The sequence below is a fragment of the Diadema antillarum genome, unplaced genomic scaffold, assembly GCF_040938485.1.
Source record: "Diadema antillarum isolate AM-2024a unplaced genomic scaffold, OU_Dant_1.0 seq00001061_RagTag, whole genome shotgun sequence".
Lineage (NCBI taxonomy): Eukaryota > Metazoa > Echinodermata > Echinoidea > Diadematoida > Diadematidae > Diadema > Diadema antillarum.
In genome coordinates, this window is record NW_027271888.1 from 85,813 (window position 1) to 104,167 (window position 18,355).

The 18,355-nt window shown below is 38.3% G+C and overlaps 1 protein-coding gene across 1 annotated transcript; it reads right to left on the bottom strand.

Annotated features, from left to right (window-relative positions):
• Window positions 1–1,887: 1,887 nt before the first annotated feature.
• LOC139743254 (persulfide dioxygenase ETHE1, mitochondrial-like) lies at window positions 1,888–18,196 on the bottom strand. Its single transcript, XM_071653750.1, has 7 exons — window positions 18,106–18,196; window positions 13,350–13,494; window positions 12,289–12,437; window positions 9,352–9,493; window positions 7,829–7,918; window positions 5,688–5,804; window positions 1,888–4,240 (listed from the first exon to the last, which is right to left on the bottom strand). Exons 1-7 carry the CDS (start codon window positions 18,172–18,174, stop codon window positions 4,188–4,190), a joined length of 765 nt encoding a protein of 254 aa, XP_071509851.1. The 5' UTR covers window positions 18,175–18,196; the 3' UTR covers window positions 1,888–4,187.
• Between the last annotated feature and the right edge of the window lie 159 nt (window positions 18,197–18,355).

An 18,355-nucleotide genomic window follows, 5' to 3' on the forward strand; every position in this document is an offset into this window, starting at 1 on the left:
ATGCTAGTAAATTGTACCATGTAAACATAAAGTCAAGAAAGTTGCAATGCTAGCAAAGACGAGCACTTACATAGCCTTGGCACTGAAATTATCGTAATTATACTATGGCCAGTGCATAAAAAGAAAAGAAAAAAAAAAACAGACAAAAACATGTATAAAAAGATTGGTTATCTGATGCCCTGAGAGTTTATTTCCTCTCTGCACAGGTAATATCACTCTTCTGACATAAACACACATTTTAACTGACAAGGAAAAAATTATCTCCTTATGCCTTCACAAGTTTATCACTGTTTACGGTATCATTTTCATTACAACTTGAAATAGATGCAGCAATATACTCCACCCCAAAAAACCAACAACACACAAACAAACAATGATATAATGATTACAATCACAACTCTGCTTTGGCAGCTATATCAACATACAGCATGAATCACAATGGCACAATGGAGGAGAATTAAGAAAGTTAGGCTGACTGTTCTATCCGCATGACTAGAATTACCAGCACAAATCTCTTTTATAATACAAACTATAAGAGAATGATTCACCTAAGGTTCATACAGCAAGTTACACCTAATCATACAAAAAAAAAAATATCTGATCACTTGGGATGTTGGCATTCTACAACCTCAGTTACATTTCTGTTTTTAAGTTTTCGGCATATATGTACATCTTCAATTGCAGTGCAGCACTGAAATACAGATATTCACATCATAGCAACTTCTTTACAAGGAACATGCAAAGGGATCAATTTGTCATCATGTCGATCAGACCAGAATCAGAATTTTCTGAATCTGCAACAACAACCATATAAGAATATTAATAAGCGCAACAGGCACATGGAATACTAAAAGGTAATATTGCTATCGAGATGTCACATTGAATATTCACCACCATGAAGTGATGATACTCTTTCTTTCTTTTTTTTTAATTTATGAGAAGTGCAAAGGTGACGGAGTTTGATTGCTGACGATAAACAGCAAGTCAAATATTTGTGCAGAAGTTATGTGATCATGATATGATTCATGATGGATTTTCAAACAAAAGATAAGAATGCGATATAACAAAAGGAGTGCTCCACTTGTGCAACCTGAAAATCACCGCCTCACAGAGCTAATAAATGCCTCCCATGTCCAAATGCTTCCATGATCTTCATCTATTTGATTAAGAATTGTGTGTACATTTGTCACACTACTTGGGGGTCGATCGTCTTTATTTGCATTTCTCTCACTCTAAGGGTTAAAATGTTCATAGTACTGATTAGGAAAGATAATACCAGGCTCAAATATGCAGACATTTTGCAGACAGCAGCTCGAGTCATTGTCAAAAGTTTCTACCCAAACATAGCACACTGCTATGTCGGTATGATTAAGTGGTAAATTGCCAAACGAACTTGGATTATATATTCGTGGATGCATTGCCAAATGCACCTTTAACAAATGTTAAAAATACAAACATGTATATAAACACTATCATTCTGCAGAGAAATTGATACTTAAACAGCATTAGTGAAGGAATGCAAGGAACTAAAGACAAAGATGTGAGGAACTTATGACAATGCTGCAAACTCACATCTTCACAACTCACTTCACATAAAAAGGAAAAAAATCTTTAATAATGTACTTTAATCAAATATGTGATTTATGAGTGACTTTACTAAATGGTTACAACTCATCCATGGATTCAAACACAGCCACAAGTAACTATGCAACAACATATAATGAAAAGAGAGAGAGAGAGAGAATGAGAATGTAAACAAGCTATGTCTCCGAATGAGCCATAAAAGCTAGCAGGATATACTTCATATTACAGCCTGCTCAGCCAACAACAATGACTCGTTCACTGCCTGTTTGTCACGTATATTACTCACTACCCCCCCCCCCCCCCCCCCTTTCAGTTTCCGGTTCTTATACATAAAGATGACTGGGCATTGGTTCCACAATGGTGTAAAATGCCCATTGGTTGGTTTTTCTCAAGCACTGGGCTTTGTGAGCATTATCAAGCTCTGGCTTCAGCTATAGCTCCTCTCATTTTCCATCTCTTCTTTAAGTCTGCATTATCAGCAAGAGGTTTTTAATCAAGCCCTGAATATTCAGCGCATAACTGAGAAAACTTGCCATAATATATTTTGTTACCGCGGAAAACACTAACCATGGAAATATCAATATCAATGTCTACACAAAATAATGCTGGAAAAACAAAAAAAGAAAATGAAAATGATAAGGACAATTTCTGTCCATTTCCTTTACATGGTTAAACAAAATAACTGTTACATCTATCAAGACAGAAGACAAATAATATCGTATAACATGAGACAGTTTGTGTAATATGCCAAGATATTCACATGCTGCTATTAAACAAGAAGTTCCTTTGAAGGATTTTTTTCATCATATATTTGCATACTGTAGCCACTTTTTAACAGGATGAAAGATTTTGTGTTTGTGTGTGCACATGTTTGTTTATTTTTTTCCTTAAACTTTAATCCAGTTTCAGTTAAACATAATTGCATAGTAGAAATCGCATCTACACTGGTATCAAAAAGCAACTGAAAGATGAAAGACTTTAATACAACATACACAGTATGTCTAAAAAAAAATTACAATCGCATTTCTGCCTTCATAACTGTCAAAATGATCAAACAATCTGAATGCTATTTCAGGGTAAGAAACTATAACTTCTTACCGATATGTTGGAGAAAACCCCATTCAATTTGGTTGAGTGAGTGGTCACAAAGAAATGAGGGTTTTTGTAAAGCATGTCATGGGATCGTTTCTTCCAAGTTTAGCACTTTGATGTTCTTGGCATCCATCTTAATGAAATTATTTTGCTCTCAACTGACAGGACAATAAAAAAATGAATTCAAATGTTGTGCATGATATTATAACACTATAGAAACATATAATAAATATGCAAGTACATAAATATTATTAATAATGATTATCTTGACGACAAATGAGGGAAAAAACAAGAACAAAAGAACAGAACACAGAAAGCCAAAAAGGAGGAAGAGCTCATCAAATTTTCCATGAATTTATAATTTAATCTTTCTTTCATCATTCATTTTCAACACCTTACCACTGCTTGTAAACTCAAATCTGCTCCCTTTTTGATGAAACGAATCATTCATTTAGTTAGTTGAAATGAAAAGACACAAGCAGTCACTCTTTCAAGAGATTTTGTGCGAAATCACAACGAACAACTGTGTATTTGTAAGGTGTGAACACAATGGACAAAACTCAGAGGGGAGGGATTCCTGACATGCTCTGTAAAGATCTTCATTTCTCTCTGACCACTGAAGCAAATCGGATGGGGTTTTCTGTAAGATTTACATGTAGGTAATAAGTTACTGGGTGTTTCAGACTTTCTTTAAAGTTGTCATGCAGAAAGTCCAATTGTAATTTCTTTGGGGGCATATGGTATATCCCACAACATGATTGGCAATGTACGCTTTTTTCTCTTTGCTATGAATTAAAAGGTGAAACACTTTATAGTCTTTAACATGATAAAATTGTCATTTCGGTGTAAAAATTCTTCACACTTCAACCTAGATTCCCATGGTTACTAACTCTTTAGACACACACTACAAGTAACAATCACAGACAATGAATTTTGAAAAATATATATCTGTGAGTTAGAGCTATGACCCAAAAGCAAAAAATTAATAAAATAGGAACAACAACCCAAGACTTCTTTTCTGGTTTTTTTCCGGATGCTGTTTGAAAGAATTTGCCCTTCTTTGGATTTGTAACATTGGTTGGGCTCAAGCAAGTCATTACAAATCAGGTACTCTGCTGGATTCTGTTTGGACTTTTCCCAGCATTGTGACAACTGTTTCTCTTTAGATGCAGCGAAACAAAGTCTATACATCTTTAGATGCAGCAAATTAGGTCTATACTCCATTAGAGTGTGATATAAAACATTAGACACAATAAATTCAGATGTCTTGTTTACCTGGTATACATTTGATCTCACACTGTTCAAAAAAAGAATTTTAAAAAGGCACTTGGTGCATAAATTCATATCAGCTCTTTATCAAGGTTTTAGAAGATGTGTTCATAGCAGGATATCTCCTGCCCATGTCTATCAAAGACTATTGCAAGACACGACACTATTTTTTGAGTGCACAGCCATATTTGATTCATTCCTCATTCCACTCCTCTGTGTGTGTTTGATCTGCTGGACTCTGCTCAGTAGCCTTCATCCACGACGCCACACACCAAATTAGCTGGAAGTGCTCGATCTGTGGAGAGGTAGGGATACAAGGAGAATAAATGAGAACCACAAATTTTAGAAATGGCATCAACAGCAATATGAATGTGTAAAAGTTGTCTGCATGTAGTATGAGGCAATAACATACTGACCTGACAATAGATAACTGAACTGCACTAGTTGTATGATAGCAAACTGACTGCACTTCAGCCAATGAGATATATGTTGTCCAGCTCACAAGAACAAAGTAAGACTATATGGCTAAGTACTATTATAATCATCATTATTGCTTCTAGCATTACTATTATCACCATAACTAATGTATTATCACCATCATCACAATGATGATCATTACATTACGACTTCTATTACCATCTCATTATTTTCATATTACTGAAAGGTATGAGGAATAAAACAGCACTGTCTAATCAAAATTCTTACAAATACATGTAAGTTGAAACATCATGTGAAGTAACTTGACTGCATTCCATTTTTTAATACATTTACATTTTTACCCGTTGAGGACGAGTCCCAAGTATACTCGGGCAGGTGTTGTTTGTGGGAAATGCATGTTGTAGCAAAATCAGTCTGTCCTCAACGGGTTAATACAGTCATGAAACCACATAACCATGCACAACACACAAAAAAAACCATCTTATTTAGTGTTTGACATCATATCCATACATGGGCTTCTGCTAACAGGTTCTGGCATGACAGCATGTTTTAAAACCTTTCCTTGTAGAACACTTAATGCATAATGCAGAATATTTACATCATTTATTACATTCATATGTTCGCTATCAAATACTGTAAAACATGATATATTCGCGGCACGAAATTTTCGCGAATTGGAGCCCACGGCCTTTTTCGTGGCAAGAAATTTTCAAAAATTGCCTCTTGCGTTCAATGCATATAGTGTAGATAAGAAATTTCGCGTGCATTTTAATTTCGCGAATCTTGGCGCTCGCGAAATTCGCGAAATTAAAATGCACGCGAACATTTTTTGATTTACAGTACAGTGCACTCCCTGTTACTATAACCATGGTTATAGTGAAATTATCATTACAACAAAATCAAAATTCAGACCCCAAAATTATCATCTATATATCTTTATACACTACAATGTTTGGTTACAACTAAATTTTGTTATAATAAAAGAAAGCCTCCGGTCCCGAGGACTTCTTTATAACAGGAGTGCACGGTACGATAATTCCATAAATCCAAACAGTAATGCACAGGTAGCATTTCAATAACAACGCAATCATAAAACCAAATATTTGCACTTTGCACGACACATACACAACATAATTATATGGTAATTGTATGCAATAGCTTGACAACATTGACAAATCCAGAATGAGAAGAAAAGGAAAAAAAAAACCAACTAATGAATAAACACACTTACATACATTGTACATACTGTACATACATGTATGTATATACATACATACATGCAGATAGGACAAGTGGCAACTCACCAATCGCCTTGGGGTAGGGCAGGTTGAGCTCTTCCATTACTTTGATGAATTCTTCTTTGGACTTGGTCAGTCTCGGATTGTAGAGAAGTTCCTCATTCACTGTGGTCTTTGTTTGACCTGTACACATGGGGGATTGAAGAAGTAAAAAAAAGCATTCACAATACGGCTTATTACTCCACAGAACACCAAAGCAAATACTTATCATGAGTAAGGTCTTTTTCCAAGGTCCCAATGTCCTATGTCATATCTCTGAACTAGAGGGGTTACCACATCTATTTGATTGTACAATGTTATGCAATTCAATCTGCTGCACAAACAATGACAAATTCAGGAGTAAAGCACAAAAAAATGTCCCTCTTATGTCACCTTACTGAGACTTGTGCTGGGATCAAAGGGTCAGCTGAACCAGGGGCTTGCCCCTCCCCCCCCCCCCCTTCCACTTATTTGCACATTACATAGGAATACATAGGGTGTAACCACTTAAATAGGGCCCCTCCTTTTTGTACCAAACCAATGAAACCTTGAAAAGTGTGAGCGCGGGTAAGGCATTGTTTTTCTTTGCTTGTCAGCTGAAGAAAAGCAGAAGTGGGGGGGGGGGGGGGGGAGGGGGGGGGGGGGGGGGCTGATGCACCGAAGGCTTTCTTTGTTTTTGCTTGTTACGACTGTAGCTGATGAAACCCGAAGTGGCACCCTAGAAATATAAACTGGGTCACTGACTTGATGGCTCCCTGGGAGCAAAAAGTTCCCTTGGCTTGTGCCAAGCTGGAGGGGCACTGCTTCCTGGTGTAAGTGATGCTATTTTTCTTTCGGTATGTTTGTTTGTTTTTGCTTCTTTTCTTCTTTTTTTTTCACAATGGCCCAAATTCACAGAGATAACTCACATTGTTTCCATGGTTTAAATTTAGTCCATGGACTACAATAAGCACAAAATAGCCACACTTTTCACATGCATGTCTAAACTCCCTTTCATCATTTGATGTCTGCTGGCATCTGTGATATGCCATGGGCATAGGTGCAGTCCAATTTTGCATAATCAATTGACTAATTCTTTTCATCTAACTGACAGTGTGTAAATTTCTGCCAATGTGCATCAATTCTACAATCACTTGACAGTTGTATATTGGAAAAAAAAAGTGGTACCTACTTATCGAAAGGTTACATCATGCAATAACTGAAGGGGTAGGTCTCCTCGATCAATCAGGATCATGGAGTTGAGAGATAACTAAGACTTTGCATGACATGAAGCAGATGACCCAAGAAAGAAAAGATGAATACACCATATGAAGTGTCTGAGATTTTGACCAATTTATCAATGCCCCATATCCCTACAATCTATGTACCAAGTTTGGTGAAAATCAGTTGAATGTGTACATCTCAGTTGAATGGAATGACTCATACATGTACCTTTGAGCTTTGAGCTGTAACACATTTAATCCTACACTAAGTTTGAATAAATTCTGCTCATTTTTTTTCTTTTCTGCCAATTTTTCGAAAGAATACCATTTATGAAGATGGCCTTGACAACTGACCGACACTCCAAGATCTTTATGGAAACCCCACTCACAGGTGAAAAGATCTGTGTGGTTTGTCCTCCCGTCAAGTTTCCAGAAATTGCATACATTGCTCATTAAACTATGGGCCTCTTTAATAGCTTGATACATTCATAAATGACCTCATAATCCCCAATCTCAGATTATGTTATTGCCACACATGAAACATACAAATTTGCAAGTTTAGATACCTTGGCCCGAATTCACGAAGGTGGTCTCAATTTAAACCATGGTTTATGTATATTTCTTCGGTGTAGATATGATTGACAGACTGCGTATGCTAACGGGCATCCAGTAAAAAAACGTGTATTGATGCGCGCATGTATTGGTATGCCTATTTAACGCTTATTTTAGACCATGGTCTAAATTTGTACCACGGTCTAAGTTTAAACCACCTTCGTGAATTCAGGCCATTGAGTCTTTTTAAAGAAACTATACACACATGGACAAATCTAATGAAATCTAGCAACCCCTTACTCCACTTCATGATCAGATGGGACATACGATTAAGGGTACATGAAGAAGAAAGGTGAAGTTAAACTACTCTTGCTCCACTAAAAATGGGCCTACATAACAATTATACATTTTTACCTGTGTAATCATGAGCAGGATATAGTACTGTGTCTGGTGGCAGGCTAAGGATCTTCCCATGGACAGAGTCATACAACCTGGAGGAACAGCCTATAGCAAAGGAGATAATGAAACTGTCATTAATCATTGATATAGTATCCCTATACTTGGTTTCTTTTCTAATACACTGTAGTAACACAAGACATGTAGGACCTGCAGTATGAAGTATGCATCAATCGATTAATAGAAGAATGAACAAAATTTGGCCAGTGGTTGAAATTGCAATCGAGAACCAGTGACAAAATGAGATAAAGAGTGTATAACTATAAGCACAATTCCTTTTCAGGGGATATGTCAATGGTCTCTTACCCTGGAGATGATATAAGGCATATTTGTATAACAGGAGATTATTATTGTTATCATTATCATTATCTAATATCAGTCCAGTAGTGAAATTCATGTAAATAAAAAGACTTCCAAATTACTGTGTCTACAGTTACTTTGCACACACAAAATCTGAGTCTACTACTCAATGGCATCATTTCCTGACTCAATCTTACCTGGAAAAAGTCAACAAATTTGGAACATTTTTCTAATTCTGTGGTAGCAAATTATGAAATACCTGGAAGCACTCATTTTTTTGTTTTTCGATTCAAATTAACCTTTTGTTTGCTTAACTTTTTCCAAAATTTTGAGACTTCGCACCGATAGCATTTCATCACGAGAGAATGGAACTATGGCATTTAGTTATACAGGTCCAGAAAGTAGGTGAGCTCACACATTTTGTTTACTTTAGTATCAAATCAAAGGGCAAGTTTATAGCATATTACATTTGCTTTAGATATGTGCGATACATGTAAGATAAACATGATCCATTTCAATATCATTACAGCACAACCGTAATCTGTGTTAAGAGTTGGTTTTAAGAGAGTGATATTCAAGCAACAAGACCACAAAATCAGAAGCTTATGGACCTTTTGTTTCCAAGAAACAATATGTTGCAACCATTACAGATTGAAGATATTATGCAAATTACAGAGGTCATGGCTGTTATGTGCAGTTGGGCATATTCCTATAAAAACCACACAATATGCAAGTAGATTTCAAATTATTATCATTATTATTTTAGTGCCTCACTAATGTCTCATTGCGTCTCAAATCTACACGGAAATTCCAGACCCATTTTTGACATTAAATCATGACACCAAAATTTTATCCCTCACATTAAATCATTGTTCTATAATAATCATCATCATCATCATCATCATCATCATCATCATCATCATCATCATCATCATCATCATCATCATCATCATAATGATAAAATAGTGCAACAGATTATGCCTGTGGAGCAATGTTGAAATTAACTTTGCGTGCTGCTTATAGAAAAGTAAGGCTGAAATAGGTGATCAAAAAAACAAATTAGATTACATCATCCTGTCCGCACACTACATCATCAGTTCAGCACAGAATGGCTTTAAAATGTAGCTGATAACTTCAGTCTGTTCTTGTGCGTACTGGCCTGGTTAGTGCACACACTGTACCTTGTTGGAAGTCAGTCCTCCCACAGCCCCTGATGAGGATAGCGTCTCCTGTGAATGCCATCACCGGCTTTCCTGACAAGTTGCGCAGAACGTAAGTCACGCAGCCATTCGTGTGACCAGGTGTTGCCACAACATCAAGAGCCTTCAAACGGAACAGCAGTTGGATTTAGTATCAAAGCATGAGGATGATAGAGGATAAAAACAGAGCTCTTGACCCATCGTGTGCCAGACACCACAATTCTGTGGTTTTATCATAATCTTTATCATTCATCGTTACTTTAAAGCCAGAAACCCTCGCCTGCAATTTAGTTTTATGAATTTCGAGAGGGCCAACATTTGCTTAAAGTCAAAATGCACTTGATCATTCTTGTTTTTATGCATTAAATGCCAGTGGCAATTTGCAAATATTTCTTGCTTTACAGTAGTTTATAAAGGCAGGATAAAGAACTTCCTTTCATTTGAGCCTTATCCTGGTCATAAACCATTATTTATTGTTTTGTTTTGTTTTTGATGTACTGTAGTCATAAAAAGCCAGCAAGAACTAAATATGTGATAGATTCTTTATACATTGACCACAAATATTTCATGATTAAAGTAAATAATTCTTTGTATCAAGTTTGCACATTTTGGCACATTCTTCTGGTACTGTAGGGGTTGAATGAAGTTCATCAAATTCCAGCAAGTCTTCCAGATTAAATCAAGGAGGGATGATCACTTCCACAGCAAAGTTAAGCATAGACTTGATGGGTTAAACAACATGATGACTGACATAAAACAATGCACTTTGAAAACTGAAATCTCTACAGAAGGTAATCAGTAAATCCTCAAACAAATGCCCAGTAGGTCAACTGCTTGTTTTGTCTATGTGGCCAGCTCATAATACATCCAATTGTTTATGTGTGCATTGCATGTGCTCCATCTTATCACAAATGGTTCTATCAAGACCAATCTCGAGTTTGCACAGTGATTCTTGAAGGATTTTCAATCACGACAAACACTGAGAGTTATCTATTAGTTCACGTAAAACAGATAGTAGGATACACTCATGTGCACGTACACTTGCTTGTAATGTGGCTGGTGATCTCATCCCATCCAACAAAATAGGATGGCTGATAGCATGAGATACAAGCTAACCTTCCTTTTCATTGCCATCTATTAAAAGCTACTTGATTCATGACTTGCTTTGAATTAGTTGCCACATCAGTATCAGTACACCCAGACATCTTAGGTCAACAAATATTATTCAGTCATCTAGACAACTTCAACAAGGTTATCTATAAATTATCGTGAGGAAGCTGGAGAAATATTATTAAGTGTCATATATCCCTTTTGCAAACATCACAAAATAATGGTTGAAGAATTATATCTCCCAACATCTTGCATGAAATTTTCAGAACCTCAGATTCCTTATGATAAATAAATGACATATGAACTAAACCCATGTCACTCAAGAGTATGTACACTTTCGTACAGAAAATAGCAGCTGGAATATTGGGGGTGGGGGGCTACAATAAATTAATTGGATATCAATTTATTTATTCCCGCTCAATCAGAATAAAGTTTCCAGTTTTACTAATATCAGGAAAGTTCTGAATTGCCCACCTCCACAATACACCAGGTTATGAAAGGAATCTAATTGTCAGCGGTGCAAAAGGGACACACAAACTCTAACACAAACCCAAAAGCAAGAGTACAATTGTATTTGCCCCCCAAGAAAAAAAATCAAATCAACAAATATGTGAATACAAACATGTATACACAAACAGTCAAATCTAGAAAGGATTCTCATAGGTTATCGATCAAAGAGTCATTATAAGTAGAGAAATTTCTGTCTAGTATGATCAGGATAGAATATGACACACAAACACATCAAATGAGTCTTTTTAAATTAGTATTCTGTGTACTATCCACCAGGATTCACATGCTCAGTGGCATAAACTAAATACATACTGTATATTACGTATCTTGTGCAAAATATATTGAGACTAGGCCGTATTTCAGAGTTCCTCACAGACTTGATAATGAGTGCCCTCAGTTTCAAGGAATATTTGTTAAGTGCTCACTCTAGACAAACAGTAATATTTCATGATTTATGTGACTCTTATGACTTTTATGACTAAGATTGAATTATGATCTCATGTGTGCTTTAAAGGGATAACACAATGGTTTCCTTGCATAACCTGTAACACTCTATTACTGTATAAGTCCTCATATATACATTCTTTTTCCTCTTATATATGAGAATACAACCCTCTTTACAGTGACCCTTCATAGACCTCCTGATGTTTAAAATGTAAAATTGCAGTATTATAGGGGCTTCTGTAGTGGTAGATTACATACTACCTACAGATGATTGCAGACAAGATTAATTTGATTTTAAACATGGGCAACTTGATCAATTATGACACATATTATATTTTACAACTGTTGGCACTACTGTTCATATATTGTTGTTTGGGTACTTCTGTTCCAAAACTCCCCCCCCCCCCTTTTTTCCCGGAAAAAAAAAACACCAACCAAGACAAACAAACAAACGAACAAACACAAATATCTAATGAGAGACAAATACCTCAATTGATGTTGTTTTCCATCATTATTCAAGATGCAATGACATAGGTTTTTTTAGATTTGCTAATAGTTCCAGCAGGGAGGTGACGTGGTTCTAGCATTTGACTTTCACAAACAATGCCAAATTACAGTACGAGAGTCTGTGGACAGTGGAGTACATAGATGGGTCAAAAGTGCCTGTCTAAATGACTCCCTCCCCCCCCCACAAACACACACACTCATGTAAGTTGAAATGCTAGGGCATGCTATTTAATCACTAATACTTTGAACTTTCCCTATACCACTCCACCCTGAATAGTGGAGATTTTGGTACTACAATAATTATAAGCCCTATAGTGAGCGTAGAATTGTCAATTACGGGGCACCCACCAGAGAACCAAACTTGACTTGGTCGCCATCGTCAATGAAGATGTCGGCCTTGGCCCCACTCGCCCTGCTGATGACACTCTGGCAGCTTGGCACCTTCTGCTTCAGAAGGCCTGTCCCAGTTATGTGGTCGGCATGACAATGGGTGTTGACTGATAGAGAGAGAGAGAGAGAAAGAGAAAATGAGTACAAATACCAGGAGAAAACCAGGGAACATGGAGATAGTTCATCAGCTCTAAACCACATGTACATGTAGGAGAGAGAAAGAAACAGATCTATGTAGAAAAGGAAAGACAAAAGGAATACAAATGCAAGGCAATGACTGACCTGAAAATGGGGAAAAAAAAGTCTAAAGTGACCTTGCTTGGCCTATCTGACCAGCAGTTAAACAACAGCCGCAGCAGGGTTAGCACCATCTGAATATCACAAGTTTACCTTCCAAGCATTCTTGCAGAGTGATACCTAAGAAGATCATAGTAAACTTGGGGGGGGGGGGGGGCCCTGGGGGCCTCGAGGGTGGGGGGGGGGGGGGGAGAGTGTGATGTCCATTTGCATACTCAATCATGCTGGTGATAGATAGCTCCTGCCAAGTTCATAAAAAATTTGGGTATGCATCTTCACAAAGATCAAAATGTGGTACATTTGTACCTGGCCGGAATGGCCTCCACCTTGTTCCCACTACCACGGGAGTCAACCCTGGATCTGCCATAAAGCAAACTTGAAGTAATGTGCATTGTGCCCATTTGATCAAAATGAGATCCCATAATCCTCGGGATGCTACCTCCCAAGTTTGGTGAAAATCTGTCGCCGTCGGGTTTTAAAGAAGAGGCTGAAAAATTAAAAAGCTTACACACACAATGGATGCTGGACAATGAATGACTGCACTTGCTCACTTTGATGAGCCGTTCACTTAGGTGAGCTGAAAATACTTGCATGAGTTCATCATTTGGTGTTGCCCTGCTCCTACCCTGGACCAAGTTAGTCATGATGATAGGAGATATTCTGCTGGAATAAAAGATACACAATGCGCATCACGAATGACTTGACAGTGACGAAGCACCTACTTGCATAGACAAGAGTGAGACCTAGGTCCTCCAGAAGGTGGGTGTCTCTCCTGACGAGTTCAATGACTGGGTCGATAAGGATGGCATCCTTGGTGTCCTTATCTCCCAACAGATAAGTGTAGGTGTAGGACTGGTAGTCAAACAACTGTCATGTGTAAAAAAAAAAAAGAGGTGGGGAACAGTAGGTGTTAAATGTATCATTGTGGTTCTATTTGTGATTAAAGTTTACTCTGACAAATGCTCACCATCAATGCCACGATGAACTACTTTTAGTGATATGGTGGTTCATAACAATCTGGGTCATATTCTTGCTGAGAGGCTTAAGTCTAATTTCTTACAATCACATTGTATGCAACATCTATACAACATAATCTGATAAAAATGACAGAAGAGCACTGTACAATGTATTCACTTACATAATCTTGAGTCATTTAGGTACATGTATTAATTGCTTTCTCGGTATTTTCACTTACTTTCACATTTACAGTATCTCAACCTATTGAGGATGGACTGATTTCTCTACAACACATATTTCCCATAGACACCTGCCCGAGTACACTCAGGACTTGTCCTCAACGGGTTAAAACAAACAGATTCAAGCAATGGTAATCTTATTTGTCCAAGTTCACCACTCTTTGTGCAATTTCGGATGCTTCCAATTTTTGATCTGGTCAAACTGAATGTTTTGTTGTTTATGTTCTCATATCATCAAAATATGTTGCCCGATGTTGCCCGATGTTGCCCAGTAACATGTTCCAAATGAATTCCTCATTCCACTCATTTCCCACCCAGGAACACAATAATTTTTGTAAACCTTTGACTTATTCAACTCCAAGATTGCAATCCATAAGTTTTACAGGTGTCAAAGAATGGAATTCTATATTTTCTAGGTTTAACCCTAAAAGGGCTTGGGGGGTTCAATCAACCCCCCCTCAACATTTTCCGTGACCATTCTGCTGCGCGAATTTTTTTGACCGCGCCGCTCACTGACTTTTAACTTGCACATCTTGTGACATCATTTTCGCGAATATCGGACATACTGTTACGACAACCTTTTATACACGCTTGCCAGACCGAAAATGGCTCGAAAACGTGATTTTGTGCTCAAAGTCTATGCAAATTGAGTTTTCTCACCTTATTCAAAACAGATATGATTATTTTGACTTTCAATGGCTGAAATCAATTAATTTTAGTATGATTATGCTTAAAATAGGTTCTGTAATAAGTTTTGTGGAAAAAAACAAAAACACAAAAGGTCGAAAAACAAAGAAATACATAAGAAAATTAAGTTTGAAACAAGATTTTTTGTTCAGGTACATTGTTAGGAATGCTACAAGGAATAATGTCACCAAAAATTGGGATGCCATTCGCTTCATTTTCTGAATTAGAGCAAAATTTATGATTTCATGCATATTAATCAATATAAAACATAAAAAATGAAAAATTCAATTTTTTTCTTTTACAGTTTGGTAGATTACATGGAAAGTAATGTATGTGCCAATTTTCATGCACGATTGACGGCTGAGATCTCGGGGGGTTGAATCAACCCTCCCCCGGCCACAGAACAGGCCAAAAAGCCTGGCCTGGTTAGGGTATAAACAGAGTTCTTTCTCTACCTTTTTTTCTCTCACTTCGCACTCGTGATGTGCACTTCGCGCACATTAACTTGGAGTCTCCCGTTTGCTACAGGTTTCAGGCGGGAGAATCTCGAGATCAGAAGGTGCCTGGGGTTGGAGTCTCTGTAAAATAGTGGGGGGGGGGGGGGGGTTCCCCCTTTATAGACCCAAAGATCAGTCTGTATGTGGTCGGGATATGTTCTGCTGTGACTCCATCTTGCTTCACAGACTCCCTCTCCTTAAATACAGTTTGAAGACTGACATACCCGATACCCGTTCGGGGACAATCTGGCATGGAAACCAATGTGATTGACTATTAAACAAATGCACTCGCCAGTAACAGTTATCACAATATGGTAGCCTGTCAACCAGCTGATATATGCTAGAAGAGCCCTGTGTCTTATTCCATGAAAATTCCACCCAAATCTTAGATATTTCAAACAGTTGGTGAGTGGATTGCATACATCTATGAGATGTTTAATTTGATTGATGCAAGTATAAATTTACTGGTGGAGATGAGGATTGGGCTTTTAAACTTCCCAGGTCGAAAAACCAGTTGGCAACTGGTACTGGTTTCAATATGGAAATTAGAATACAGTGAGTAGAATCAACTGGTATCAACTGGTATCCATTCAACTGGTATCAACTAGTATTCGTCCAACTGAATTCAACTGGTATCAAGTGGAATCAACTGCTAGATACCAAGAAACCACTTGATACAGAGCATACAAGACTTTATTTCTTCAAGAGGAATTCAAAGTTTATCATTAGATGTGAATCAGTTTTGGAATGTCCAAGTAATCCCAAAGCAAAGTAAAACAATTAAGGCAATCCTAATAAAAGGTGCAATTGGGTCCCACCTTTTATTTGAATTGCTCCATTTTTTATATCTGAGCCATTTCAAAACCAATTTTCATCCAATAATTACATGTTCTTTCATGTTTCATAAGAGATTCCTCATTATACTCACCAAAAAACAAAACAAAAAATTACAAAAAATGTTGGAATAAGAAACATGAAGTGACGATCCCTTAGTAACTGTTAGTTTCAGGCTGGTCTCCCTTTATTCTTGTGAATCTTAGTTAAACGTTTTAAGTACTCTTTAGTTTTTGTTGCAATAACTTACATTACAATCTGCATGCATGGTCACTAGGCCTACTACAGAGAGAGACTCCAACCCAAAGCACCTTCTGATCTGGAGATTCTCCCGCCTGAAACCCCTAGCAAACGGGAGACTCCAAGTTGATGTGTGTGAAGCGCGAAATTCCTAGGGTTCTAGATGCTCTCTGGTGCTATCTTCCTAGACACTGAAGCTTATTTTTTTCAACATACAATAACAATAAGTAAGAAATCCTTTCCAACGGAGACACAGAGCCAGGGCGGGAGAAATTAAATCTCAAGCGGGAGAATGGGAGATTTTGCAAAAATGGGTTTTCGGCGGGAGATCTCCCGTCGAAAACGGGAGAGTTGGAGTCTGTGCTACTAGAAATTTATTTATCTTTGTATTAAACAAATATATTAATTATGCTTAATTGACTAGGTCCAGAAAACAGGGAACTGTTCTATCACCATGATCACTGCTATCGTAAGTCCTGCCTAGCCCTATGCCCCTACTAACTGAGAGTACTAACGTTAGTGCATGTACTAACAGTTAGACATCTAGTAGGAACCTAACGTTAGAGTCTAGTTTAATTTAATGGCAGGCCCTAACACGTTACTACTTTCTACCTAGATTCTAACCGTTTGAGAGCCCTAAATAGAGCCATGCATCTGTCTGATTAGCCCCGGAGACCCGCCGCTCTGCGGCGGGGTCCTGGCGGCTACCTCGCAGTTTCGTTCAAGTGAGAATCACGAACAACTCCCTATTGCCACATATACGGCAACTTCACAAATAAACCATGGCTAAATGTCCATCATAAACACAGTGACAATATAAAATGAAATATACACTACTCCATTGCCTTGGTCCTTCTCACCAATTTATCTGGAAACTGCATAATTTTCCACATTTTTTAGGAGTAGGCGGTCTGCCCAAGTGGAGAGCTTTGCTGCTATTTTGAACGTGTATATCCATCAGTACGCATCTACGCATGCGTAAACAATGACGTCAACGTTACGGACGCAAAAGGATATGAATAATGCATCATCGCACGGTGAATATGCATCATGTAGCGAGTAATACAGCTGTCAATGCACTGCACTGAATGCATTGTGTGCGCATGTGCAAGTGATTGTGAGTTTTAGCGAGCATCGGTGAGCTGAAGATATTTGCCTTATAAGACAGCATTTTCTGCATCATAAGCAATGAAATGCATCAAACAGTCGCCGATGTGAATCATTTAGGTTTAGTCGACCCATGTAAGTATTCCCAGTAGTTTTTGTTGAAAAATTAAGGAAATACAGCGCCTGAACGGCACCCGTTTGGTACAACATTAAAATATCGATGCCAAAACGGCGCAGCCCCAACACTGTACGTTGTACGTTGGGGCTGCTGGTCGCAGTTACTGTCTGATTAGCCCCGGAGACCGCGCCGCCAGGTGCGGTCCTGGCGGCTTCCCCGCAGTTTCGCTAATGTGAGAATAACGAATAGCTCCCCTATTCTGTGTGCTTGTGCAAGTGATTGTGAATTCTGTGAACATCGGTAAGCTGCTTATAAGACATCATTTTGTGCATCACAAGCAATGAAATGCCTCAAACAGTCGCCGATGATAGTCATTTAGGTTTCATCGACCCATGTAAGTATTCCTAGTAGTTTCTGTCGAAAAATTAAGGAAATATAGCGCCGCAAAGGCACCCGTTTGTTCAACATGAAGATCTGAAATGGGAGCACGGCGCAGCCGCCACACGCAGTGTGGCGGCTGTCGCAGTTACTGTCTGATGTGCATGTGTTGTGAAATGGACCATCCAATCCATGTCACATGCATTCCCTTAGTATTAGTAGACCCTCCCTTCCTCGAAATTGAAAGACATCGGCACTTTCAGCTCTCTCTTCCACCTCCCTGGGCACTTTGTAGTTGTGCATTGTGTAGTGTACTTCCGGCACAGATATCCTCCCCCCCCCCCCCCCCTCACCGATCTTCCCCTACTGCCCTCCTAACCATTAAGCCTAGCCCCCTATCCCTATAGAACCGTGGATTTACCTGTCGAAATATTAGATTCGGAGGACAGTTATCACCATCAGTCGAGGTCGACATTCCTCTGCGGATCATCCCATAATGCCGTGAATGTCCACTTTCGTCCGACAAAAACGGAATTTTGTGATGAAAGGACAAGGTAGACAACGGTGCTGCAGTAATGGCATACGAGGCGACGGGTAACGGACGCTGACGTGATCCCATGCCGACACTTCGGAGGGAGACTGCGCCATGCCCATGCTCTCGAAGTCAACCC

What these genes read in the sequence shown, in the direction of transcription:
- LOC139743254 (XM_071653750.1), bottom strand. Translation starts at nt 18,174, where the DNA reads ATGATCCGCAGAGGAATGTCGACCTCGACTGATGGTGATAACTGTCCT. An exon ending in CGAATCTAATATTTCGACAG is followed by an intron (nt 13,495 to 18,105) that starts GTAAATCCACGG and finishes TACACATGACAG; the next exon opens with TTGTTTGACTACCAGTCCTA. An exon ending in AAGTCAAGTTTGGTTCTCTG is followed by an intron (nt 9,494 to 12,288) that starts GTGGGTGCCCCG and finishes TTCCGTTTGAAG; the next exon opens with GCTCTTGATGTTGTGGCAAC.